Source organism: Stenella coeruleoalba (genome assembly GCF_951394435.1).
Source record: "Stenella coeruleoalba genome assembly, chromosome: 20".
In the NCBI taxonomy this organism is placed as follows: domain Eukaryota; kingdom Metazoa; phylum Chordata; class Mammalia; order Artiodactyla; family Delphinidae; genus Stenella; species Stenella coeruleoalba.
Genome location: NC_137166.1, coordinates 49,395,061 through 49,421,212, shown reverse-complemented (window position 1 = coordinate 49,421,212; position 26,152 = coordinate 49,395,061). Strand labels below are relative to the sequence as shown.

The 26,152-nt window shown below is 53.0% G+C and overlaps 1 protein-coding gene across 3 annotated transcripts; it reads left to right on the top strand.

The window, feature by feature from the left end:
• Positions 1–1,913: 1,913 nt before the first annotated feature.
• Positions 1,914–25,340, top strand: EML2 (EMAP like 2). 3 transcript variants are annotated; one of them, XM_079908530.1, is made up of 22 exons: positions 1,916–2,195; positions 4,775–4,993; positions 5,086–5,209; positions 5,390–5,494; positions 7,428–7,456; positions 7,663–7,792; positions 10,780–10,929; positions 11,615–11,684; positions 11,785–11,895; positions 12,951–13,046; positions 13,935–14,069; positions 14,932–15,031; positions 17,232–17,386; positions 17,542–17,667; positions 19,388–19,519; positions 21,581–21,648; positions 21,921–22,009; positions 22,246–22,343; positions 22,843–22,930; positions 23,494–23,589; positions 24,652–24,782; positions 25,108–25,340. In XM_079908530.1, exons 1-22 carry the CDS (start codon positions 2,024–2,026, stop codon positions 25,231–25,233), a joined length of 2,550 nt encoding a protein of 849 aa, XP_079764656.1. In that variant the 5' UTR covers positions 1,916–2,023; the 3' UTR covers positions 25,234–25,340. The 3 variants fall into 3 exon arrangements, 2 of the variants coding, with proteins under 2 accessions (XP_079764656.1, XP_079764657.1); XR_013825383.1 differs by lacking the exons at positions 22,246–22,343; positions 25,108–25,340 and having other exon boundaries at positions 1,914–2,195; positions 24,652–24,779; XM_079908531.1 differs by lacking the exons at positions 1,916–2,195; positions 4,775–4,993; positions 5,086–5,209; positions 5,390–5,494 and adding an exon at positions 6,862–6,893.
• Positions 25,341–26,152: the final 812 nt, after the last annotated feature.

Here is a 26,152-nt window from a genome sequence, read left to right as displayed (position 1 = left end):
ACCTTTGCACTTACTCTTCCCTCTACGTGGGAAGCTACTTCCTACCCCCACCCCCACCCCACCTTGTGTGACTGCTTTCTTCTTGTCATTTACATCTCAGCTCAAATGTCACTTCCTCAGAAAGACTTTCGCTGGCCCCACTCTCTCTAAATTAGCCTCACCCTCCCATCCCTGACCATATCACTCTATCTTATCTCTGTAATGCCAGGACCTGAAATTATCTTATGAGCTCTGTGCCTGTTTCTTTATCTGTAAACTGGTGATGAAAATAACTGAGTGCTTGGCACATAGTAAGTGCTCAATAAATGTTAGCTATTACTATTTACTTGTTTTCTGTATTGTGGTTTACTTCCTCCGCAAGCTGCACAGACCACGAGGGCAAACTCTGGGGCTGACTTGCTTATCACTGAAACTCCAGCACTTAGAACAGAGCTTGGCACATAATAGGCACTCAGTAAACATATTTATTTATTTATTTATTTATTTATTATTTATTTTTGTCTGCGTTGGGTCTTCGTTGCTGCACGCAGGCTTTCTCTAGCTGCGGAGAGCAGGGGCTACTCTTCGTTGCGGTGCGAGGGCTTCTCCTGGCAGTGGCTTCTTTTGTTGCGAGGTTGTAGGTGCGTGGACTTCAGTAGTTGTGGCATGCAGGCTCAGTAGTTGTGGCTCGCAGTCTCTAGAGCACAAGCTCAGTAGTTGTGGCACGCTGGCTTAGCTGCTCCATGGCATGTGCGATCTTCCCGGACCAGGGATCGAACACGTGACCCCTGCATTGGCAGGCGGATTCTCAATCACTGCGCCACCAGGAAAGTCCCCAAACTTTCAAATGAATGAAAGAAGTAGGCACGATATGACCCCCCACTTTCCAGATGTGGAAACTGAGACTCAAGGTCACAATCAGAAACTGGTGGAGTCAGGATTCAAACCCAGGCCAGTTTGGTTCCAAAGCCCTGGGCTTCCAAGGCCTGCTTGTGTCCATCCAGAGGCAAATCTCTTCTGCTTTGGGCTCACTTCCCACCGCTATAAAGCATATTCTGGGTCATTTCTAGGTGCTGACCCTCAATGGAGACTTGGAGAAGGTGATCCAGTATTCTTTAAGTCCATTGTCAGCGTTTCTACCCTCCCCTCTCCCCCCAACTTCGGAGCCGCCTCCGACTGACACCGCCAGCCATCCAGGCATCACAGCTGGGCCTTTGTCAAAACCCGGACTGGATAACAACGTTATGGGAGATGAACGCTGTAGGGGAGGAGCTAAGGGCCTGGGGCGGCCAATAGGAAAGTGGAAGGAAAGGTTAGGGAGGGACTAACAGACTTGGGGGTAGGGGTATAAACTTAAGGGGCGGAGCCAATCCTATCAGGAGGCCGAGTCAAGGGCTCTGGGCCAAGCACCATCGCCCTGAGATGCTTAGGGGGCGGTGCCAAAAGCTCTGGGGGCGGGAATAGAACTTTAACTCCCCCCTCAGGATTCTGGGGGTGGAGTTAAGAGCCCTGGGGGCGGGCGTAGATAGAATAAACAAGAGTTCTAAGAAATGAGCTAGAATAAGAGTTCCAGGGCGGAGCTAGTGGATATCTGGGCGGATTTGAGACTCTAGGGTCAGGCTCTAGTCTTGCAAGGTGGCTTCTCGAAAATCCAATAAAAGATTAGGGAGGTTTGCGGGGTGTGGAGTGTCTTCTTCCACCCTATCTTCCTCTAAGAGCCGGGGGCTATGCTTCGGGCTGAAAAGCAGAGAAGGCCCTGCCCCTTCCAAACCTTCTGCACCCCTATTGGCGGAGGGGGCCTGCGCGACAGGCTCTCATTGGTCCTGAACAGGCGGGGGTGTCTAAAGAGAATACACGCCTGTTGTGGGCGGGACCAGACAGTACCGAGGGGGATCTCGGGTCAGCCAATCCCGGCCCGAAGATTGTGTTGGGGGGCCTGGCAGGGGGTGTTCCGACCCCCCCCCCCCGTTCTGAGCATCCTGGGGGATGACCCCGGTGCCAGGCCCGGCGTCGGCCGCCTGATGCCGGGCAGGCCGAGCCGGGGATGCTGGAACGAAGGGCGTTGCTATGGCAACGGGAGGCAGGACCTGGGGGGGGAGCCCAGGCCCGAGCTGGGGCCGGGGGGGCTGGCGGTGGCTGTGGCGGGGCGATGGCGGAGCGCGGCCCGGCCTTCTGCGGCCTCTACGACACATCCTCCCTGCTTCAATACTGCAACGGTGAGACCCCTCCTCAGTTCCGACCCTGGCCCCGCCCAGGGCTGGACCTATCTCCTCCTGCCCCAACCTCCTCCTTCCAAGTCCCCATCCTGGCCCCTTGCTGAAGATTCTCCTTTCTCCCCTAGCAGGACCCTGACCCTAGAGCAAGCTCCCTGATCCCCAAAGCCCTGATCCTAGTCCCCCACCCTCTTCAACCCTCCCCTTTTTCGGAGGTGTCTGAACTGAGAGAAAGGAGCAGAACCTCAGGAGCTTGGGGCAGAAGCGGGGGAGGCCTGGAGGTCTGGAACTCTGCGTTCCCTATCCCCTCTCAGTCCTCTGGGACCCTCCCCCTTCTCCCTAGCAGAGGGACAGATTAGGGGGAGAGTGGTATTTGGTGTTGGCTTGTGGGCTGGATGTGGGACTGGGTAGGATGACCAGAGGACTTTGCTTCGACTATACCCCCCCAAATCCTCAGGCCCCGCCCCTCCCACCCGTTAGGACTCATCCCTTCTCCCTAGACAAATGGGTACAATACAAGAAAGGTCACTGTGGGTGTCAGGCCCAGATGAGGGAAGCTGGAGGCAGAGGGGAGGAGGGAGGGATGGGAGAAGTGGGAAGTGGGGGCTGGTTTCCGGGCAAAAATGCCGAAGGTGGGGGAATGGTCAGGAGGGAGCGGAGGACTTGAGTCATGGTGGGTGGGGGGTGGGCAGGCCAAGGCCTCAGAATGCAGCTGGCTCTCTGGATGGGGGTTGAAGGGCCAAGGTGAAAGCTCCCCCATTTCACTCAGGGGCCCTGAGAAGGAACTGTCTTCCATTTGGAGGCTCACTCCCCTGGGCACACAGCACAGTGTCAGGGACCACTGGAGTTGGCAGAGCTCCAGAATGCTTATTTTGTCTCCTCTGCCCCTCTAAGAGGCAGGCTGACAGGCTGCCTAAGCCTGGGGTCATGTACCTGTTCTGCTGCTGAAAGGCTGTGTGTCCATGCACAAGCACCTTCATCTCTCTAGGTCTCAGTCCCCTTCCACCTTCTTGCCTCCTAAAATGGGTATAATACTACAGCTGCTAGAGTTGCTGGGAGCACTGGGTACCATATAACAGTTAATTATATTCTGGATTTACTGAGCACATAACCAGAGCCAGGTGAGGTGCTAAGTGTTTTGCAAGAAGAGTGCCTGCCACGTGTAAGCTCCCTATAACAGATCTCATTTGGGGGGGTAGTATTATTAATGGTAGGTAAGAGGGGTCTTGGCACAAGGAGGTGACCAGGCCCTCCTGCACCTCACCTATTGGCTGTTTGACCTTTGGTGATCTCTGCACACTCCCCAATCTCCGTCCTTAGTTTCCTCTTTTGCAAAACGTTTTGCCAACAGGACCCTGAGATTCCTCCTCTTATGAGTTCCAAGTCCTGACAGCTCTCTCCCTCAGACCTCGGGAGGCCCCCACCTTCCAATGCAGGTCCAGGCACCCGACCAGAGAGGAGCTGGGTGGGGGGCAGGGCGGGCAAGGCCAGGCAGGCGATTGGGCTGCGGGGGGTGGAGGGGAGGGAGGGACGGGATAGACGGCTGCACTGCGGAGCCCAGCGGACGGGCGGGGCGGCCTACGGACAGGGGATGGCAGGTGCTACTTCCACGCCCGGTTCCTGTTAATGGTACCAACCTTACTTCTACCCGACTGGGAGCCAGGGCTTTCTTGGTTATTGCCAGCAATGAGTCTGGGTATGAGTGGTCTGGGAGGGAGGGGGGAGGGGGGGCCACCTTGGTCCTTTGCCCCTCCCACTTCGGGAAAATGGGCGAGGGGGGGCCCCCGCGGGAGATGGAGGAGTTATTCGGTTGCACCCATGGCCTAGAGGGGAGAGGGAGAGCCGAATCAGGGGCATGGGGTACATAAGCCAAATAAAGGAGGGGAATAGACGGGAGAAGCTCGGGTCGGGGAAGAAAGCTTGGGTGTCAGATCCCCGCGGGTATCTCCCTTCCGTGGGTCTCGGGTCTTGGATGCGCTGCCTGCAACTCCCAAATCTGCCGCCAGGGGCCGCAGAAACTCTGTCCTTGCAGCAGGCTCGTGTGTCGAACCCCTAGGTGGGGGGGGAATGCGAAGGCGAGGGACCAGGCACGACCTTTATGGCTTGGAAAGTCTTAGAAACAGAGAGGGAATGTTAGTACCCGCGATAAAATCTTGATATTTGTCAGAGAATATTGGAAATCAATTCTAGAATGTTGGTTTCACTAGCGAAAAGTTGGTGTCATCCTTAAAATGTTGATATGACTCATATGTATTTAGCATCTTAGTCATAGAATCTTAAAACCAGAGTCGAGAGGCTCCTGATTCGTAGTCTCTTAGAAGGTTAGAGAGGAAGGGACTTCCCTAAGGTCACGCCTCCAGGGCGCTGCAGCAGAGAGGAGTGTGCGGACAAGGGCTGAGAGCTATGGGGATTTCCTTCCCCTTTTCTTGGCCCACATCCAAGCGTCCCAGCCCCAGGTTACTGGAGAGGAAGGGGGCGTGGCTGGCCCCAGGATTAGACCAGGGAAGGCTGGAGGGACGTCTCACCTCGGGCGTTGTAGCTCCTGGGTGGCCCCCCGCAGCCAGCGCTCCCTTGCCTTCCAGATGACAATTTGTCGGGAACGAGCGGGATGGAGGTGGACGACCGCGTGTCGGCGCTGGAGCAGCGGCTGCAGCTGCAGGAAGACGAGCTGGCGGTCCTAAAGGCCGCGCTGGCTGACGCGCTGCGTCGCCTGCGGGCATGCGAGGAGCAAGGCGCTGCTCTGCGCGCGCGGGGCACCCCCAAGGGCCGGGCGCCTCCGCGCCTAGGCACCACAGCTTCGGGTATCTTCACTAAACTGGAGGGGTGAGATGGGAGGGACTGGGGCCAGGACCTCACACTCACCCCCTTCTGTCCTCTAACCCCATTCCTCTAGTGTGTCAGCTCTTGAAAGGCCTTCCCACTAGGACGCCCCTCAATGGCTCGGGACCCCCGCGGCGCGTGGGCGGCTATGCCACGTCCCCATCCTCCCCCAAAAAGGAGGCGACCTCCGGGCGCAGGTAAGTCACGGAAGCCAGGATCCCCAGTTTCCTTCAAGACCTCGGAGGCTGTTTATGTGGAAATGGATGGACTCATATGTCCGAACACCAGCAGTGGAAGGTCCGGGGAAGTTCTTGCCTCCGGCACTCGCCTGCTGGCCTCGCGGGCTCTGCCCCTACCTACGTGCTCTCCATTCGCAGTGCCCGCCGCTACTTGTCACCAGAGCGCCTCGCCTCAGTGCGCCGCGAGGACCCCCGCAGCCGCACCACATCCTCTAGCAGCAATTGTAGCGCCAAAAAGGAAGGGTAGGTGTCCGAAGCGGGGTCGTGACACAACGGGTGGGGCCAGGACCCCAGTTAGGCTTGGAAAAGGATAGGGAATTTAGGGTGATGCCCCAGGCCACGAGTTGATAACCTAAAGGGCGGTCATCTAGTTCAGAATGCGGAAACAGTGCCGGAGGCTCGGAGAGACCAATCTTGAGATAGCGTGGTTGAACTGCGAGGCATGGAAACGCGGAACCAACGCGGAGGGGCGTGGTCAAAGCATTAAGGGGCTGGACTAGAACCTAGGAGACGTGGATGATTAGCGTCTCTTGGATGAGCCGGAGTAGAAGTTAGGGAGGAGCCAGGTTTGTGGGCGTGGCTATTAAGGTAAAGGGGAGAGTCCCCATTGAGTCTCAGAGATGTAGCCAGGGCAGGACCCTCAGAGGAGTTTCTGCAGGAAATGGGGTAAACAGAGGGAGGGAAGTGATTGGAATTTGAGGGTGTGGCCAGAGGGTTAGCCAGGGCAGAATCAGAACCTGGGGTGGGGGTAATGGGCTAAGACCAGGTGCCGTAGTGTCCGATGCAAGAAGCTGGGCGGCGGGGAGCCTGGGGCGCTGCCAGGTGGAAATGGGCGTGGTTTGAAAGTTGGGCGTGGTCATATGTGGGCGTGGGCAGATATCAGTAGGCTTGAAGGGACTCTAGGTGAAAGTGGTCACGGTCTGAAGTTTAACCGGACCTGAGGAGGGTAGGCGGTTCCATGGAGAGCTGTCAGTTCAGGGGCAGGATCGGAAGGAGAGGTGTGTATGATCAGAATGTTGGGCGTGGTCAAGTTCCCAGAGCCCGGGCCACACTGAAGGTCTGGGCGGTGTAAAAACCTGAGTGTGGAGTCCTGATGCAGTGGGCGTGGTCAGGGCTTGGCGGGTCCGGACTAAGGCAGGACCAGACTAAGGCAGGACCAGAGTCAAAAATCACACATTTCAACCTCACTGAAATAATGGCAAACACGTACAGAAGCTATGTGCCAGGCACCACGCAAGGCATGTTACATGAATTAACTAATTTAAGCTTCGCAATCATCCGGGAGGTATGTATTTTTATTATCCCCAATTTAAAAGTGAAGAAATCGAGGCAAGAGGTTTGGCAACTTGTCCACACTGCTAGGAACTGGCAGAGCTGGGGTTTGAACTCAGGCAGACACGTCCCCGAGTCCATGTTCTCAAAAAACACTCTCCCTCCCCCCAAAAAAGAGCCTGGTATCAGGACCCACAGCCAGGGACCTGAGACCCAGTGTGACCCTCCGGCTACGGGGTTGGCAGTGGAGGGCGGGGCAGGGCGCGGCGGCGTGGGCGCCTCCCAGGGCCGGAAGCGGCGGAGCCGGTCCCGGCTCCACCCCCGGCCCCGAAGCTTCGCCAGCCGCCGCCATGAGTAGCTTTGGAGCTGGGTGAGACTCTCTCGCACACCCCCCTCCTCCTCGCGCTACCGGGATCTGGATCCCAGGTTTCCCCCTTCTCCGGGGACCCAGACCCGCGGGCATCACCACCTTCCGTCAGCAAAGGGAGTTGGAGACACGCCCCTTCCCTTAAACCCTCACCTCTTCCCTCTCTGCTTGAAGTTTGGGGCTCTGTGGGACTGGGGGTGGGGAGCGTTGGGAGAACCGTGCTGATTAGGTGGGAGGGTTACCTGTGACGCTCCTCTTTCAGGATCGCGTCCCTGCCACTTCGTGCTGTTTGATCTTTGGCGATCACTGCCTCTCTGGGCCTGTGTCTTAGGCTCTGCAAGATCAACCGAGCAAAGCACACGGCCTGCAGAGAGGCAGCGCTCCGCTCCTTACTCGGCCCCCATTTTTCATCAAATACCTCCGGGGAGCGCTGGGGTGGGGAAGTGGTTTCTCCCAATTTCTGACTTGCCTGCTAATTAGGGCTTTCTTTCTTTTCTTTTCTTTTCTTTTCTTTTCTTTTTTTCCCTTTCCTGACAGCAAAACCAAAGAAGTTATCTTCAGCATGGGTAAGTAGGGAGAATGGGTGGGGCTTCCTGGGGTGAGAAGCCAGAGCTGGAGGTCAGGAAGCCTGGCTACTGGCTGGGCCTTTGCCTCTTTGGCCTCATTTTCCCCGCCTCTGCTAATTAAAAAAGTAAAAAAGTGAAGTCGGAAGGGGAAAGGAAATAGGGTTGGGGGCTGGTGTCAGCACCTGACCTCTGGGGTGTTCTGGCAGAGGAGGGCTCCGTGAAAATGTTCCTGAGGGGCCGCCCTGTGCTCATGCTGATCCCCGACGAGCTGGCACCCAGCTACAGCCTGGATACACGCTCCGAGCTGCCTTCCCGCCGTCTCAAGCTGGACTGGGTGTATCCTTTTGCTTTAATCTCTTCCTCCCACTTCTCCCAACCCACCCGCCCCCAGCCTGGAAGGGACCAGAGCCTTTCTGGTGTGGGACTTCAGCTGGAGGGAGGGTCTTTGTACCGAAGGTAGGACTTCCCAGGCCTCTGTGGCTTTAGGGGTCAGGAAGAACTGGAGTCTGGAGGGAGCAGAGGAAGGCAGGTTAGCTGACATGACCTTTTATGATTCATTCAAGGAGCAAATGTTTGCTGAGCGCCCTCCATCTGTCGGATCCTCGTCTGCATGTGGGCTGTGTTCCCTGAGCTCACACAGTCTGGGAATACAGTAAACTAAGCTCAAGTGAGAGGAGTAACTGGGTTTCTCTGAGGAGAGGGCATTTGAGCTGAGAATCGGACATTCAGGGGCCAGCCTAGGAAGAACAGAGGGCACGGCAGGTCTAAGGGCTCTGCGATCAGAGTGAGCTTGGTGTATTTGAGAAATGGAAGAAGTTGATAATGGTTAAGAACCCTGTCTTTGGAGCCTGGCAGAAATGGGTTGAAACCCCAGCCCAGCCTCTGGCTGGCTACGTGACCCTGGACAAGTCACCATGCCCTTCTGTGCCTCAGTTGCCTCCTCTGAAAAATGGGTGTCGTGATCTCAGATTCATAAGGCTGTGAAACAATGTGCTCATCATATGGGCCCCATAAACAGAGATTGATTAAAATAATAACTAATCATTATTGAGCACTTATTATATGCCAGGCACTGTTCAAAGCTCTTTCAAGTATAAATACGTTGAATAATATGATCCTTTTCTTTTGTAGGATTGAGAATATATTTTTACAAGTGGCCTCCGAGAGCTCTCTGAGGCCTGCAGGTTGGGAACTATTACCCTTTTTTCCAGATGAGGAAACTGAGGTCAAGCGAGGGGACCAAGCAGGAAGAAAAACAAATATATTAACGTATATATGTGGAACCTAGAAAAATGGTATAGATGAACCGGTTTGCAGGGCAGAAATAGAGACACAGACGTAGAGAACAAACATATGGACACCAAGGGGGGAGGGGGCTGGTGGGATGAATTGGGAGATTGGGATTGACATATATAGACTAATATGTATAAAATAGATAACTAATAAGAACCTGCTATATAAAAAAATAAATAAAATTTTAAAAAAAAAGAGAGGGGATATCAAGCCCTGTTCTAGGGAGTCAGCAGATCTGAGGCAAGAGCTCTGATTCTGAGCCCCAGGCTTTTCCCAAAATGCAGACTGGGGCTTGGGATCAGCATCTTAGGGACCCAGTCCCTGTCTTCCTCTCTTGGCCTTGGTTTCTGCTCTGGAGGAGGGAGGAATGTGGGAGCCCAGAGCCTCTTTAAGGCAGCTGGAAATATTCGCGGGAGTCAAAGAATACCATGCTGTCATGTCAAGCTGGCCTTGATAAGTGAGCATCAAAAGAAAAGCAATTGAGATAGCAACAGTCAGTATAGGCCTCATTCCCCAGCCCCAAATGGCTGCAGGGTGAAGCAGTTTCTGTGGGGTCGGGATACACATATCGACATTCATTCAAATGTTTCCTGAACATTCTGGGGCTAAGGGCTGGGTTCCAACAGTCCCCAAATCACAGTCCAGTGTGGGGACAGAATCCGTGACAATGACAACTCAGGCTGGGATGGGAGAACCCAGAGAGGGCAGCTGACCCAGCCTGGGCATCAGGGAAGGCTTCTCAGAGGAGGAGTTGTAGAAGAGAACAAAACAGCCCAGTCTTGGCCACTGTGGAACTGATAGTCTCATTAAGGAATAGGTGACGTTAACAAATTGATCAGATAAGTGGGATGAATCTAGCGGAGGAAGAGAGCCTGAAGCTTGATCTGAGGACAGGGCAACTGAGAAGGGTGGCAGGTAGCTTGTGCTAGACAAAGGGGAAGGTTAGTGCCAAGACCTGGGTGACAGTAGTGATCTTAGTGTTTTGAGAAACTCCAAGGTCAGAGAGCAAAGGAGGGCAGAAGCCCTGCTAAGGCCAGGGAGGGGCAAACCAGGCCAGTGGAGGAGCTTGGGCTTTGTCTTAGGGGAACTGGGGAGCCACAGAAAGTTCTGAACAGAGGAGGGTCACATTCCTTCAACAAATATTGAACTCATGTCTGCTGTGTACCAGGCCCTGATCTGGTCACAAGGGGTACATCAGTTAACAAAATGGACAGAGGTCCCTGCCCCCCTGGAGCAGACACTGTAGTTCGGGAGACACAAAATAAATTAAACAGATAACGTGTGGGATGCTGATGAATGTACTGCAGGATTATGAAGAGGGAGGGGGATGGGGGCAGTTGAGGGTGTGTGAGTTTGCAGTTTTTTTGTTTGTTTGTGTTTGACTGTGGCGCGACTTGTGGGATCTTAGTTCCCCAACAAGTATTGAGCCCAGGCCGCGGAAGTGAAAGCACTGAGTCCTAACCACTGGACTGCCAGGGAATTCCAGTTTGCAGTTTTAAATAGCTGGGAACTATTTGGGAGAGGCTTGGGAAGGCCTCTCCAAGGAGCTGACAGTTGAGTAGAGACCTGAAGCAGGTGCGGGAGCCATGGCGAGATGAGGAAGAGGCCCCTGTTTGTCTCCCAGCTTTTGGTGGCTACTGGCAACCCTTGGGGTTCTTTGGCTTATAGTTGCTTTACTCCAATCTCTGTCTTCACACCGCCTTCTCCCACCCTGTGTCTGTGTCTTTTCTTCTCTGTCCCTTATAAGGACACTTGTTGCTGGAGTTAGGGCCCATCCAGATAATCCAGGATGATCTCGTCTTGAGATCCTTAATTACATCTGCGAAGACTCCTTTTCCAAGGAAGGTCACCTTCACACTTCCCAGGGGTTAATATTTTGGTGGACATATTTTTGGGGGATACCATCATTCAACCTCCCACAGGGGTAAGAGTGGAAACAGGAAAACCTAGCTCTGATGACCTTCATCTGGGAGTCAGTCAGCAGATGCAATGCAAAACAGGCTCTTTAACCAGCCCCTGGGCACCTCCAGCTATGGCTACCGTGGCCGAGACTGCCGGGCCAACCTTTACCTGCTGCCCACGGGGGAGATAGTGTACTTCGTGGCCTCTGTGGCTGTGCTATACAGTGTGGAGGAGCAGAGGCAGCGGCACTACCTGGGACACAATGATGACATCAAGTGGTGAGGCCTGGGAGGAGGATGCCAAATATTTCCTGCTTGGGACACTCTTAGGGGAGGTGGGTGGGGCCAGGCCTTCCCTGGCCAACAGGCTGAATTCAGGGGGAAAAAATGTGGATTGATTATCAATACGTCAAATGTCGGTGAATTCACTCAGATGCCTGAATTTTTCACTTCTTTTGAAAACTTCAAGTGGGCACCCCAGACGATCCCACAGTGTGTTGGAGCCCTGTGGTGACAGCCCCTTTATTTTTTTATATTTAGCCTCACCGCACAGCATGTGGGATCTTAGTTCCCCAACCAGGGATCGAACCCGTGCCCCCTGCAGTGGAAGCGTGGAGTCTTAACCACTGGACCTCCAAGGAAGTCCCTTTTATTTTATTTTATTTTTGACAGCCCTTTTAAATGGGTGTGTTCTCCTGGCCGTTTGTGGTACAGGCTTGAGCCCTCTGGGCACTTGAGTTAGAGACTGCAGGCCTGAGTCTTGCTTCTGAGCCAGAGTACCCAGAGAGTATACCCTTATTGCTACTGAAGAGCTGAATCAGTGTTTATTGACTAAGTAACTCATTCAAGCAAACTGCGGAATGAATAATCAGGCATCGCGACTGTGGCCTGCTGTGGGAGGGGTCCTGGTGTGCTGTGAGCACCCCCCTGCTGAGCCCTGTCCATCTGCCCTCTCTCTCCTCAGCCTGGCTGTCCACCCTGATATGGTCACCATCGCCACTGGACAGGTGGCAGGCACCACTAAGGAGGGGAAGGTAACAGAGTGGAGGGAGCAGGACCTGGAGACTGGGATGGAGTCGTAGGTGGGTCAGGAATCTGGGCCCCCCAGGTAACCGGCCTCTCTCTTCCCTGCAGCCACTGCCGCCCCACGTGCGCGTCTGGGACTCCGTTTCCCTCTCCACCTTACACGTACTGGGCCTGGGGGTGTTTGACAGAGCTGTGTGCTGTGTGGGCTTTTCCAAATCTGTAAGTCCTGTACCATCCCTCGCCTGCCCCGGGCGCCCCTTGGGGCTGGAGGCCACACCTTCATCATGGCGTCACAGGTGCTGGCCACGCCCCCTGGCCCTCCAGGCTGTGTGCCCACATTTGTGGCCTCACAGGCCTGCTCTATTAGCCCTTATGAGGGGACCATATGTCTTGATTGCTCCGCAGAGAAACTCCTCAGTGATCCTTTGTCCGTCAGTTAACGCTTTCTGCATTATTTTTTCACACCACCTTTCATTCTGGAAGGGTCCTTATCCCTTAGGCATTTTAAGCCCTGTGTCTAGGGCAGCCCTGGCTCCTAGTACCATCCTAAGTGGGTGTTGGCAGGTATGGAGGAGATAAGCACAGAAATCGAGAGTTAGCCTTTAGGAATTTGTCCAGCAATTTGACATTCACACAACATCCAAGTGTGTGAGTGGTGGGCTTTTTTTTTTTTTTTTAAATCATATTTTACAGTTTTACTGTATTTTACCAGAGTATTGGCTGCAATGGATCGGGGAATAAAAAACAACCTGTCATCCCATAGACAGTTTAAGAACCTCACAGGTTTTCTGAGACCTGAGGAGACACTTGAGAACTTTGGGGAAATAAAGCTATTTTGTTGCCAAAATGTGGGGGAAAGGAAAACTTTGCAAAATCAAAACTAACCTGCACTTAACTACAGGTATAAAAAAGCAACATCATCCCGACTTTATTAACTGTTTAACTTCACAGCCCTAAAAGTCATTCCATAGGAAAATGCAGATTAGAGGCTCTCAGTAAGAATTCCTGACCTCGGGCTACTTGCAGAGAAATTGTAGCTGAGGGGAAATTAGAGGAAATTCTTAGGGAGGAGTCATTTCAAAAGGAAAATTATAAACAGCCTTTAAAATGTGTGTGGCCCTGGACGGGGAGTATATTTTCATGTGTTTCACATGACTTGGGTCAGGGCCTTTGAAACAGGCCTGAGTAGCTAATGCCCCAGTGGGCAAGGTGTTGGAGGGAGGGGGTGGATCCTGACCCGCCTGCCCCTCCCCCATCCTCTCTCCTCTTCCTAGAATGGGGGCAACCTCCTCTGTGCGGTAGATGAGTCCAACGATCACATGCTTTCTGTGTGGGACTGGGCCAAGGAGACCAAGGTGGTAGATGTCAAGGTGAGGTAACCCTTCTTGTCCCCTCTCCTTGGGGTCTCCCTGTGGGATTGGCCAGATCTCAGTGTTCACAAGTCTGGAATCAGACTCATGTTGAAGTCCTGGCTTTGCCATTTGCTGGCTGTGTGACTTTGGGCAAGTGGCTTGCCCTCTCGGAGCTTCAGTTGCCTCATCTATAAAATGGGGATAATGGTAGCATCTTCCTTGTAGGGAAAATTTGGCTTTGATGTTGGCATATGGGGTGGGCAAACCAGGCCCAACAGGAGGATCGGTACAAGGTGGCTGCTGGTTCTGCTGTCCTGCGATGTCCAAGACAGACCTTGACTTGCATCTCCGGGAGATAACCTGCTTTACAGATGAGGAACCTGAGGCATGGTAGAGGGGAGAGCTACTTGCCCAAGGTCATGTGCTTATTCTGGGCTGGGGGCAAGAGACCTAGGATTGGGGCCCATGGTTTGGGGAAAGAGAAGTAGTTGAGAGGCTGGGCTCTCAGTGACTTGATTCTGGACACAACCTGGCTGTGTGTCCTTAGGCAAGTGAATTCCCCTCTCTGAGCCTCACTTCATCATCTGTAATGGGAGGTGCTAATGAGCCTTACCTTACAGGGTGCTGTGGGGTTAAATGAGTTGATGGATGTTAAATGCTTGGCACAGAGCTTGGTACAAAGTAAGGGCTCTCGTGCCTGCCATTATGTTGATGAAGAAAACAATAATGTTTCACTGGCTGGCCCTGCTTCCTGTACTTTAGTTTGCCCGTAAAGGAGAGGTACAGGCAAGTTGGGCGTGCAAGCACACAGCCCACACAGCTGTATAGGGCAGTCCTTCCTGGGTTGGGTATCGTGGTCCTGATGGCTTTGAGGTCCTCATTCAGAATCTCCCCCACCCCTTAAAGTGCTCCAGTGAGGCCGTGCTGGTGGCCACCTTCCACCCCACAGACCCCACCGTGCTCATCACCTGCGGGAAATCCCACATCTACTTCTGGAACCTAGAAGGAGGCGGCATGAGCAAACGGCAGGGCCTCTTTGAGGTGAGTGCCAGGGGTACTGGGACAGGCTGGCCCTGAAGGAGGCTGGCAGGGACACCCAGGCAGACAAGAAGATACCCCAGGGGCTGGAGGTTGTAGGGATGCTGAGCTATTGCCTGCTGGGGCCTCAGTTCCCTTATCCATACCAGTGGCGTGATCCACCTTAACTCTTTGAAGTTGTGAGGATTCCGTGGGATGAAGAGTGTAGCGACTCCTAGCAGATAGTGGATGCTCAATACATGGGTTGCTGCGGTCGTCAATATTCTGGATAAACCGATGTCAGAGGCTGACTGGCCGAGAGAGACAGAGAAACAGCAGGAAGCACAGGGCCTGGGAGAGAAGATGCAGGCACACCTCTGACAGGGCTCCTTTGCCTTTGGTGGGAGTTGGGGCTTCTACCCCAAAAGGGGAGGCCCTGAGAACACCAGGCTCAGATGGAGATGAAGATGGAGATATTGAGATGAGAAGAGGGTGGGGCGGGGCAGGGTGAGGGACCTAGAGACAGACAGAAGAGGGGGCGGGAGGGAAGGAGAGGAGAGGGGCGGGGGCAGAGAGGGGGAGACCAAGGGACAGAGAGAGAGGAATCCAAGCGGAAGACAGCAGGGGAACGAAGGACAGAGACTGGGACAGGAGTCAGGGAGGAGAGAGAGGAGGGAGGAAGGGGGTCCGGGGTGGGTCAGAAAGTGGTCTGTAGGCGACGTGACACTCCATGGAGGTGGATTGGAGATGAGGATGCTCCACACAGGGCCGCTCCCCAAAGCATGGAGGGCATCCCCTGGACCATTGTCCTGGGTAACGGGTGAGCTCTGGGAGGCCTCCCGGCTTCAGCGACACTCTGACACCTTCCCCTTCTCCCCCACCTTAGAAACACGAGAAACCGAAGTACGTGCTGTGTGTGACCTTTTTGGAGGGTGGCGATGTGGTCACCGGGGACTCTGGGGGGAACCTCTATGTCTGGGGCAAAGGTCAGTGTCAGCCCCCCCGATTGGTTCCCCAACGCGGTCCTCCCTGACTCCCTTTGGCTGTGCATCCCTTTCTCGGAGCATGCTGATGTGGAATGTACTATACAACAATACAAGTCATTACTTGTCCAATTCTAACACCTCCATCAAGGCTCAGCTCCAGTATCCCCACCTGCATGAAATCTTCACTTATTCCCTCCCCTTGTCCTCTGCAAATCCCATGGCAGCGATCAAGTTTGAGCTATAAATGAATGGGTTAACCCAGTGTGGATGGACGGATGGATGGAGAGGTGGTTTGTTCCAGAGCAATGAATGAATGAATAAGTTAATGAATGAATGAAGCGTTTGTCCCACCCAGTGAATAGAAGAATGAGTAGATGAATATGCTGTCCTTAATGGGTGGGTGATTAGGTGAGTGAACAATTAAATATATGAATGGCTGTCCCCAGAACGGATGACTGTGTTAATAAATGACTGGGTCTTTTCCCAGGCAGTGGATTACTGTAAAGTTACGAATGAATGAATGAATGAGTTTATTCAGTCATCAAACCACTTCCTGGAACAATCAGTTCTTCATAACATGTTAATCCATTGGCTGAGGTAACCATTCATCTTGGGGTAGTGGGTGAGGAGTGGGTTTGGGAGTTGGGCAGGCTTTGGGTTCAGGTCTCAGCAGTGCTGTGTGCTCTCTGTGGCCTTGGGAGAGTCATCTCCCTTCTGAGACTCAGTTGCCCCATCTGTAAAATGGGTGTAATACTCTCTCCCTCACACGGTTGTTTTGAGCTTTTCTTGAGATTAGACAGCTGAGAATAAGTTCTGAATAATTGGCAGTGTGTCTTTCCCAGCAGACTCTAAGCTCTCTGAGGGCAGAGACTTGGTCTGATTGGTTCCCATATCTCCAGTCCCACCACTGGGTCCAGCCCGCAGGGCTACAGGATGTTGGGTGGGTGGGTGGTTAGAAAGATAAGTAGACAGAAGGATGTATGTACACGTGACACCACTTCTGAGCCTGGAAGGATGGAATTGAAGAGAGTTGCTTTTTCTTCCTCTCCACTTAGTCCCTGCCCCAGCCTCTTCCCTGGTTCCCGGGCCTTCAGTCTTGTCCCCTCCAATTCAGTTTGTTGTCAGAACCAAATGTAAATCTGACCCTATCCTTCCCCTGCTGAACCCTTCCATTACTACACAGTTCAGATCCCTCAGAACAAGGTCTGGATTCCTCACTGAGGTCTGCAAGGTCCGGATTCCTCAATGAGGCCATGCATGGTCTGGCCCTGCTTTCTCTTGTCCCTTGCATGTTATACTTGGTCACACCAGATTTCTTTAGTTTCCTAAATAGTCCATGTTCTCTCTGCCTTTTGCACATGTTGTTCCTTCTGCCTGGAACACTTTTCTACCCTCTGTTGTCCTAGCCAACTCCTACTCAACCTTCAGATCCTTGCTCAGCTGTCCCCTCCTCCAGGAAGCCCTCCCTGGCCCACCAGGCTAGGTGCCCACTCTGGGATCCCACAGTCTCCTGGGTTTCCCCATCCCAGCCCCAGCCATGTTGGGTCGTCACTGACTGGTAGTAGGTCTGTCTCTGAAACTGGACTGTGATCCCTGTGAGGGTAAGATCTGAGGTTGCCTTCATCAGTACCCAGCATCACCCAGCATGAGGCTGGGCCCAGAGTCAATGCTAGTTTAATAATTGTTGACTGAATGGATGGATGAACAGATGGTTAGGTTGACAGATGAGTGGATAGATGGGTGAATGGGTAGATGGATAGGAAAAAAAAATGGAAAATGGGTGGATGTTTGGATAGAAGGATGGATTGACTGGTGAGTGGGTAGTCAGATGAAAGAGAGGGTGAATGAATGGATGAGAGGCGGATTGATGGATGGATAGAAGGAAGGAAGCGTTGATGGCTGCATGGATGGGTAATTGGATGGGTGAGTAGATAGATGGATGGACAGACCAGTAGATAGGTGAGTGGATGAATAGGGTTAGGATCAAAGGGTGGATGGGTAGATGTTACTTCAGATGGTTTATTAGATGGATGATAGGGTATTTGAATAGATGGGTGGTTGAGTAGATGGGTGGGTGGAAGGCTGGGTAGAAGAAAAGGTGAGTGAATGGCTGGATGTAGGATTGAGAGTTTGAGGTGTTTTCTGGGGTCAGTATGGGGGAGCTTCCCCATGCTGACCTCTGCCCCTGGCCACCCTGCAGGTGGGAACCGTATCACACAGGCCCTGCTGGGTGTCCACGATGGCGGCGTGTTTGGGCTCTGCGCCCTGCGGGACGGGACGCTGGTGTCAGGAGGGGGCCGCGATCGGCGGGTGATCCTCTGGGGTTCCGACTACAGCAAGCTGCAGGAGGCGGAGGTGAGGGGAAGAGGCTCATGAAGGTGAGGATACCTCCTCCCACCCCACTAATACTAGACCCTGCTCTCCCAGCCTGTCTCCCCCACCCCCCAACCCCACCTCTGCGTGTGTCCTACACTCATCTGCCTGCCCCCCACCCCCCTTTGCCTACTCAGGTCCCCGAGGACTTCGGCCCCGTGCGGACCATAGCGGAGGGCCGGGGTGACACGCTGTACGTGGGGACCACCCGCAACTCCATCCTGCAGGGCTCTGTCCACACTGGCTTCTCGCTGCTCATCCAGGTGAGCTTCTCTTCTGCACCTGCCCTGCTCCCTCCCCACCCGCCTCTCTTCTCTCCTCTGCACCATTCATTCCTCCTCTCTTCCCACTCCCATTTCACCTCACCTCCCTGCCCCATCCCTTATCCTCTGGCCTGGTAAACACCACTTACCTTCCCTTTAACTGCTCCTGACACATAACCCCACCCCAGAACACCCCATGGTCCAGCAATGGGTTAACTGGTAGCACAGCAGAGGGGTCCCAGGACCCTGCTCCAGCTGTGCTGCCCCCTGCTGGTCAGGTTGGTGTCCATTTCTGTAAGTGCCCTGGCAGGTTGTCACACAGGCCTTGAGCCACACACCTCCCAGGTCTTCAGCTACAAGGATCTAGGAAGACCCTCTGGAGTCTTCTCAGATGCGCATTCCTTCATCCTCGTGGGCCAGAACCCTACCACACATCCAAGTAAAAAACCCAGCCTACTGGGGGAATTCCCTGGCCGTCCAGTGGTTAGAACTCTGCACTTCCACTGCTGGGGGCCTGGGTTCGATCCCTGGTAGTCAGGGAAGATCCTGCAAGCCACATGGTGCGGCCAAAAAAAACCCTGGGATCGAAGCACAGCCCTGTCGCTCACTCGCTGTGTGATATGAGGCAAGTGAATAACCTCTCTGTGCCTCTGTGAACCAGGAGAATAATAGAACTGACTCATGGGGTTTTGTAAGGATTCAATGAGTCAATTCATGCACAGCATTTAGAATGGTGCCTGGCACAGAGTAAGGGCTCAAAGAGTCTTGGCCAAAATTACTTCTTGTTCAGTGACCCCCCCGCCCCTTCCTTCACTCCTGACATGCATTTTACCTCTTACATGGTAGCTGAGATCCGTACAGCAGCTGCATTTAGATTCCCCCCCTCTGGCTCTTGTTTCCATGGAAGAAGATGAGGAAAAACAAGGGCTAGAGGGATTTCCTAGGGGTCCCAAGACCAGAATGGACCTTAAAGACCTCTAATAATAGTATCAATATTATTTAGTATTAATTATATTATTAATATATTACTAGCTTTCTATTATTTATTAACATTAATCATTATACTAATATCAATAATTATAATTCTGTTGATTATCGTTGTTAATTACTTTAATTATATATTAATAGTGCATGTTATCACTACTGATAATAGTCAGCCACTTCCATTTGGTGAGCACTTTGTACCAGCCTCGTACACTTTCCATCTATTCACACTTTCCACCCATAATGTGAGTGAGCAGAAAAATGCCATGAGCCACATACAGTGATTGGTTCCATTTTACAGAAGATGAAACTGAGGCTCCAAGGAGAAGTCATCTGCCCAGGTGACTGCCACAGTCAATAAGAGAGAGCTGCAGTCAGACTCACCAGGCTGAGTACCCTCCATGGGTTCCTACAGCCTGCTGGGCGCCATCTGTCTCCCAAAGTCAAGCTCCTACTCATCATGTCTCTTGCCTCCCATTGTGCACAGTGGAAAGCAGAGACCTGGGGGGAAGGGCAACATTTGCCTTGAGCCCCACACTGGGGCAGGGGTCTGCCCAATCACAGCCTCCTTCAGATAACACTGGGGAAAGGGTCTTCCCTGGGTAACCTGTGGGGAGAGTGTGTTGCTGGGGCTAGTCCAGCACTTCTTTCTGGCATCAGACTTTGGGGAGGTGGGGGATGCAGAGGAAAGGCCTGGATTGGCAGTCTCCGTGCTGTCATCTCTCCTTTCTGCCAGGGCCACGTGGAAGAGCTATGGGGCCTGGCCACACACCCCAGCCGGGGACAATTTGTGACATGTGGTCAGGATAAGTTGGTGCATCTGTGGAGCGTGGAGTCCCACCAGCCCCTGTGGAGTAGGATCATCGAGGTAAGGGGATGGGGGACTTGGCACGCCATTCTAACAGAACGACTTGTCTCAGTGTGTCAGGGTTCAGTGCATCAAATGGAAGCCACACTTGGCGTCTTTAAGCAGAAGGAGATTTAATGCAGGGCACTGGGTGCTTACAAACTCACTTGGAAGTGCTAGAGGAGTGAGTTCTTGACTGGACAGAAGCCCAGAACAGCACCACAGAACTGACCTGCCAGAGGAACTGCTGCCTCTGCCACAGTCAGGAAGGTGGGGAGTCAGGAACCACTGAGTTCAAGAAAATGCTGTCATTGTAACTGCAATCCAGGAACCAGGATGCTGTGGTCACTCAAGTGTTGGTTCTAGAGCTACGCTGTCCAACACATGTGGCTATTCAAACTTAACTTAACTTTAAATGTAAGTAGAATTAAACATTCAGTTTCTCCATTGCACTAGCTACATTCCAAACATGTGGCTAGTGGCTCCCATATTGGAAAGTGCAGATAAAGAACATCTCCATTATCGCAGAAGGTTCAGTTGGACTATCTTGCTCTAGAGTGACCCAATGCTGGCTACCTTTACACTGGCCAAAAACAGATACTCTGTGCCCTTGCCTTTTAAGGCTAGTGACTGCTCACCAGCATAGCAAATGCTATTGCTTTCACAACCCAGCTGATCAGTGGAAGTGGCAGAGCGGGGCCTCCACCTTGTACCTTCCAGAGCCCACAATGGTGCAGCTGATTGTCAGACCCAAATCACAGCCAACCCTAGCTACAAGGGATTCTGGGCAATGTAGTTTTTAAGCTCTCTTGCCTGTGGGGTATGGGACAGTAGAAGGTCAGTCATCATATTCCCCACACTACCCTTTGAGGTTTTGCTCCAGGAATCCAGGGTTACCTATGATCCTGGAACACTTGATGGCCTTTGAACTTCTAGGAGTCAGGGATAGTGTACCCTGGAAATTATTAGGGCCATGTATAATAATCCTCACTCTGGCTGCCTAATTGAGCACCTACTATATGCCAGGACCTGTGCTCAGCACAGCAGTTCTCTAGCCAGGGCATAAGAACCACCTGAGTTGTTAGAAACACAGAATCCTGAGCCCCAAGCATGGGAAGTCTGGTTCAGGAGGTCTGAGTTTAGTCCCAGAAATCTGCAGTTTATAATAAGAACAAGCTCCCTTGGGTTATTCTGATTCGGGCAGTCTGCCCACCATGCCTGACATTGGCTTAGCACTTTACCCACATTGTCTTCTTAACTCCCTCGCACCCCAACCTCCACAAGGCAGTAGAGATGATGGATCGCCCAGAAACAGGAAGGTAAAATCAGGAAACGGGCCCAGAAAGGTAACATCACTTGCCGTTCGTAATTACAATCATAGCTGACCTTTATTCAGTGCTTCCTGTAGCCCGTCTTACTCACCAGCTTACCATTCTAAGGACTTTACACCTTGCTTATAACAGTCCTGGGGAGTGTGTATTGATGTTCTCCGTGTGGGGCAACCAAGGCCACGATGGGGAAAGTTATTTGATGTCACATAACGAGGAAGTGTCAGGGCCACAGTTTCAAACCACTTCTGATTCCATGGTGCTCTGTTGCCTGCAAATCAACCAAATGCCCCCGAAATTTAAAAATTTTGTGCTAGGAGTTAGATAAAGATATGGGGAAACAGGCACTCAGACAAGCCTAATGATAAGTCAATATAATTTTATAAGGGAAAGCAAATTGGCATGATATATCAAAAGTCTTAAAAATACGGATAGCCTTTGTCCCAACGATCTCACTAGTAGAAAAGTCCCTAAGGAAATCATCTTGGGTTTATAAAGCTGTGGGAGGTTAAAACAGGAGTGAAAAAGGATCCAGAGTCAACAGTGAAAGGAGGAATATTTTCTCTTCGAGCTGACATGTTAAAGGAAAGGAGAGCGGTTTCCAGAGCATCTGCATCAGCAGGTTACTGGAGGGCAGCAGCGGGAGGTGAGAGCCCTCGTGCCAGGCTGAGAGTTGCCTCTGAGGCTGGGGAAGTGTGGGCCAGATGGAAGGGGGACCCCAGCTCCCAGCCCTTCCTCTTCTCTCCCTCCTCAGGACCCGGCCTACTCTGCTGGCTTCCACCCCAGTGGCTGTGTCCTGGCCATTGGCACGGCGACTGGCAGGTAAAGCTGATGGGCATTTGGGGAGGGCTTCTCTGCGCCCCCCAGGAACTATCCCTTGATCACCTCCCCCTGCCTTCCCTACTGCCCCAAAGCTTACAGAGAATGATAATTAGGTACCAACTGTTTACCAGGCCTTGATCTCCCAACATTCCTCTGGAGTCAGCCTCTCTCCCTAATCTTTTCTGGGGTCCTTCCCTCAGGCCCCACAGATTGCCACCCTTCTCTACCAGATCAGCTCACCCCTCCTCTCCCACCATGCCTTCTCCTTAAAGATGGCTGCTGCTGGACACGGAGACCCATGACCTGGTGGCCATCCATACAGATGGGAATGAACAGATCTCAGTGGTCAGCTTCTCTCCAGGTAAGGGCCGGGGCCGGGGAGGGGACCTTGGAGAGGCCAGGCCTGGGAACTGAAGCTCAGAGTTACTGGCAGGGGGAAGGGGTGGAGTCTATGTGGCACGGCCTAAGGGCGGGGCCAGGCCTGTGGCAGGGATGGAACTTGGGACTACTGAGGAGTCTGGGATAGTGGGGGGCTGAATCTGAGAGAGGAGGGGTAGAGCCTGGGTGCCTCCTCATAGCCCCCTCCCCCTCCCCCAGACGGGGCGTACCTGGCCGTGGGCTCCCACGACAACTTGGTGTACCTGTACACGGTGGACCAGGGCGGCCGCAAGGTCAGCCGCCTGGGCAAGTGCTCGGTGAGTGGGCAGTGGCCCCCAGCCCGCGCCGCCACCCCGTCCAGGGGGTGCAGAATTAACCAGTTTTCTACCTCAAGGGCGCACAGCTTCAACACTCAACTGACTGCCCTGCTCACATCAAGGAGTTTTAGCCCCGCCCACACATTTACCCTCTCCTGTGTTTCAAGGCCGTCCCTTTGTGTAGCCCCGCCCCTCACGTTCTAAGCACACCCTCTGTGTAGCCCAGCCCCTTGCATTCGAAGCCCGCCCCTCCGTGTCTAGCTCTGCCCACTTGTTCTAAACTCCCCCTTGTGTTCTAAGCCCTTATTTGTCTAGCCCCCGCTCATCACAGTCTGGCCCCGCCCATGATAGTGTGGCCCCATCCCCACACCCCAAAGGCTTGTGTATCTTTCCTCGAGACCCCCTGTGTTTTCACCCTACCTTTGTATTTTGCCTTCCACCCATCCTGGTCTGATCCTACCCGCTCCAGCTCTAACTCCACCCCTTCCCTCCCCTGCAGGGCCATTCCAGTTTTATCACCCACCTGGATTGGGCCCAGGACAGCAGCTGCTTCGTCACCAACTCTGGGGACTACGAGATTCTGTACTGTGAGTTCTCTGAAACCCAAAGGCATTCCTCCTTCAGCCTCTCTACTGCGTGTGCGATTTGCATAGCCTTCCCTGGGTTCTGGAAGGGGAAGCAGGGGCTTCAAGTCCCTTCTCCTCTGGCTGTTTTATTCAGGGGTTGATCTGATTGGCTGGTCTCCTGGCTTCTGGTTTCCTCCCTGGTGGACCCAACTTTTAACCAGTTCCTCCCCCTCCGGGTTGGATGGCTGGGGTACAGGTTTCTAAGCAGATACCCCTGCTCTCGTCTTGAGATGTCACCACCCAGGATCTAGCACCAGTCTGGAGAGGTAGAATTAGCCTCCTGTGTCGGACCTCAGTGCCCGTTGTCTGTGGAATGGATGAATTAAGTCAGTAGTTCTTTCCGTTTGGTTTTTGGTTTTTGGTTTTCTTGGCCGTGCCGCGCAGCTTGCCGGATCTTAGTTCCCCGACCAGGGATCGAACCCGTGCCCCCTGCAGTGGAACCGCGGAGTCCTAACCACTGGACCGCCAGGGAATTCCCAGTAGTTCTTTCTGCTCTGAACACCTCCTCCCATTTTCTGCCCCAGGGGACCCAGCTACCTGTAAGCAGATCATTACTGCAGATGCTGTGAGGAACGTGGAATGGGCCACGGCTACCTGTGTCCTGGGTTTTGGCGTGTTTGGTAAGTTCTGGAATGGGGAAAGTCTTGCTGAGGACAGGAGTTCCAAGAAACATCCCTGACTGGTGGTTTTCACAGTCTCTTATTACCTCTAAGGTGGGAAACTCATTCCTTTAGACATGTGAGCAGCAGTATTTGTACAAGAGAAAAGGTTAGGGTGAGGTGACTACTCAGATCCCTTGGAACTGTAATGAAATGAGAACAATTGGGGGTGTCACCTGGCCCAGGGAGATTCACACAGCCTGTGTCCCAGTCACCCATTCATTCAGGCATTAATGCACTCAACACATACCCCCTGAGCACCTGTGTGCCCAGCTGGGCAGTGCTAAGACCCAGTCAGTGGTGACCACGACAGCCCTGACCCTGCCATCATGGGTCTCACAGTCTAGTGGAAGAGAGAGACCTGTCCCCAGACCACCCAGAGTAGACTGGGCTGGGACAAGGAAGTCCAGAGAGGACGCCTGGCCCCAGCCTAGGAGGGAGTCAGGGAGGGCTTCCTGGAGGAAGGGACATCCAAACTGGATCTGCAGGATGAGGAGTTAGGTTCTAGGGTGGTGAAGAAGGAAAGCAATGGCTAGGCAAAGGGAATGATAGCCATGTATAAAAGCTTAGAGGTGACAGAGCTTGGTATTTGGAGAAATGCAAGAAGGCAGGATGGCTAAATCATTGCAGAGTTCAAGGGAAGCACTGGTAAGAACAAGGCAGGAGCAGTGTGGGGGACAAGGCAGAGCTTGGGGGTCATGGTGAGAAGCCTGGGCCATGGGAGGGTTTTTTTTTTTTGTGGGATCTTAGTTCCCTGACCAGTGATTGAGCCCAGGCCCTTGGCAGTGAGAGCGTGGAGTCCTAACCATTGAACTGCCAGGGAATTCCCCATGGGAGGGCTTTGAGCTATAGAGGGATAGGGTCAGATAAGCATTTCCAAAAGATTATTACAATTCTCATCCCCGGCTAGAGACGGGCTAGGTGAGAGAAAGGCAGGGAGGCTGGGGCTGGGGCCTACTCGCCTTGGGGGTCCCTGGCCCCAGCTGCCATCTTACCACCAGCCACCCCCAATCTTGCCCGCAGGGATCTGGTCTGAGGGAGCAGATGGTACTGACATCAATGCCGTGGCCCGTTCCCATGATGGGAAGTTGCTGGCTTCAGCTGATGACTTTGGCAAAGTCCACCTGTTTAGCTACCCCTGCTGTCAGCCTCGAGTGAGTCCCTCTGGGGGGCTGGCAGGGTGGAGGTACCAAGCAGCACTGCAGGCAGGATTAAGGCAGCCCTTTCCGGATCCCAGTTTCACCGGCTGTACAAGGAGGGCAGTGGCTTGATCCCAGGGGCCCTTCTTAACTTGAAAGTCGATAAATTACCAAGTCTGTAGTGCGAAAGCTCTGAGCATCTGCATTGTGAGATCTTTGGTTCTTTTTCCTATTAACTCAAGAAATATTTATTGAGCACTTACCGAATGCCTGGGCCCAGGGAATACAGCAGTGAACAAGACAGATGACTTCCTTTCACTTCCTTCTTTCCATATCACAGGCTCTCAGCCACAAATACGGCGGACACAGCAGCCATGTGACAAATGTGGCCTTCTTGTGGGATGACAGTGTGGCCCTGACCACAGGGGGCAAGGACACCAGCGTGCTGCAGTGGCGGGTGGTCTGAACTGGCAGGTGGGGGGGTTCCCAGGAACATGGGGCCCAGGTAGAGTCAGGTGGCAGTATTGGAATTCTATTTTCGGGAGATGTCTATTGCCGAGTAGAGTAATATATACCCAGAGTATGTCTATAGCAAAGGGGGTTATGGGGGTGGGAGGGTGGAATGACAGATAGAAGTCTCTATTTATTGGGGTGGGAAAAGGGGTCACATTGCTTTGGGGGAGCCATTAGGGTGTTTGGTTTGGGGTGTTTTTTAAGTTTATTATTTTATATCATCCGGAAATAAAAACACGTGCACTGAGGTGGAGTGTCAGGGTCTGTGTATATGGTGTGTCCATAGATTGTGTCTATAAGTGTATATGTACGAGGTGTGTGTGTGGTGTGCATATATTACAGCGTTTGTGATGAGACACCATTATCAGGTCTTTATTCGTCTTTAAGCTTGACAGAAACCAAGCTTGCTCTAACTTAGGCCAGAGGAGGACTCAATTGATCGACATTGCCAAACAAGGAAGGGCAGTTGTCCCCTCTGGCCTTCAGGGCCATCAAACCAAGGATTTGAGGGCAACCAAGGTACTCCATACCTTCTCTGACCTTCTGCAAGTCAGCATGTTTCTCTGGGACCAGCATTCTCCACACCACGGAAGGATGGCACCCAGCAGCTTGAGCCCCAAGTCCAAAAATCCCAGGGAAGGGCTATGATTGGCCCATCTGCAGATCTATCAACGTGGCCTGTTGTTTGGCCTGCTGTGATTGGTTCCACTTGGGTGAAGGCCAACCCTGGACCAATGATTGTGGCCAGGAAGATGGAATATGTAAAAACACGGAAGCCTCCACTTGAACCACGAGGTTGAAACAGGGCAAGGAAAGTTTTCAGAGAAGTGGACTGATGACACTATCGATGTCTAGGAGATGGGGTATGAGGA

What these genes read in the sequence shown, in the direction of transcription:
- EML2 (XM_079908530.1), top strand. Translation starts at nt 2,024, where the DNA reads ATGCTGGAACGAAGGGCGTTGCTATGGCAACGGGAGGCAGGACCTGGG. An exon ending in CCAAGGTGGTAGATGTCAAG is followed by an intron (nt 13,047 to 13,934) that starts GTGAGGTAACCC and finishes CACCCCTTAAAG; the next exon opens with TGCTCCAGTGAGGCCGTGCT. An exon ending in ATTGGCACGGCGACTGGCAG is followed by an intron (nt 21,649 to 21,920) that starts GTAAAGCTGATG and finishes TTCTCCTTAAAG; the next exon opens with ATGGCTGCTGCTGGACACGG.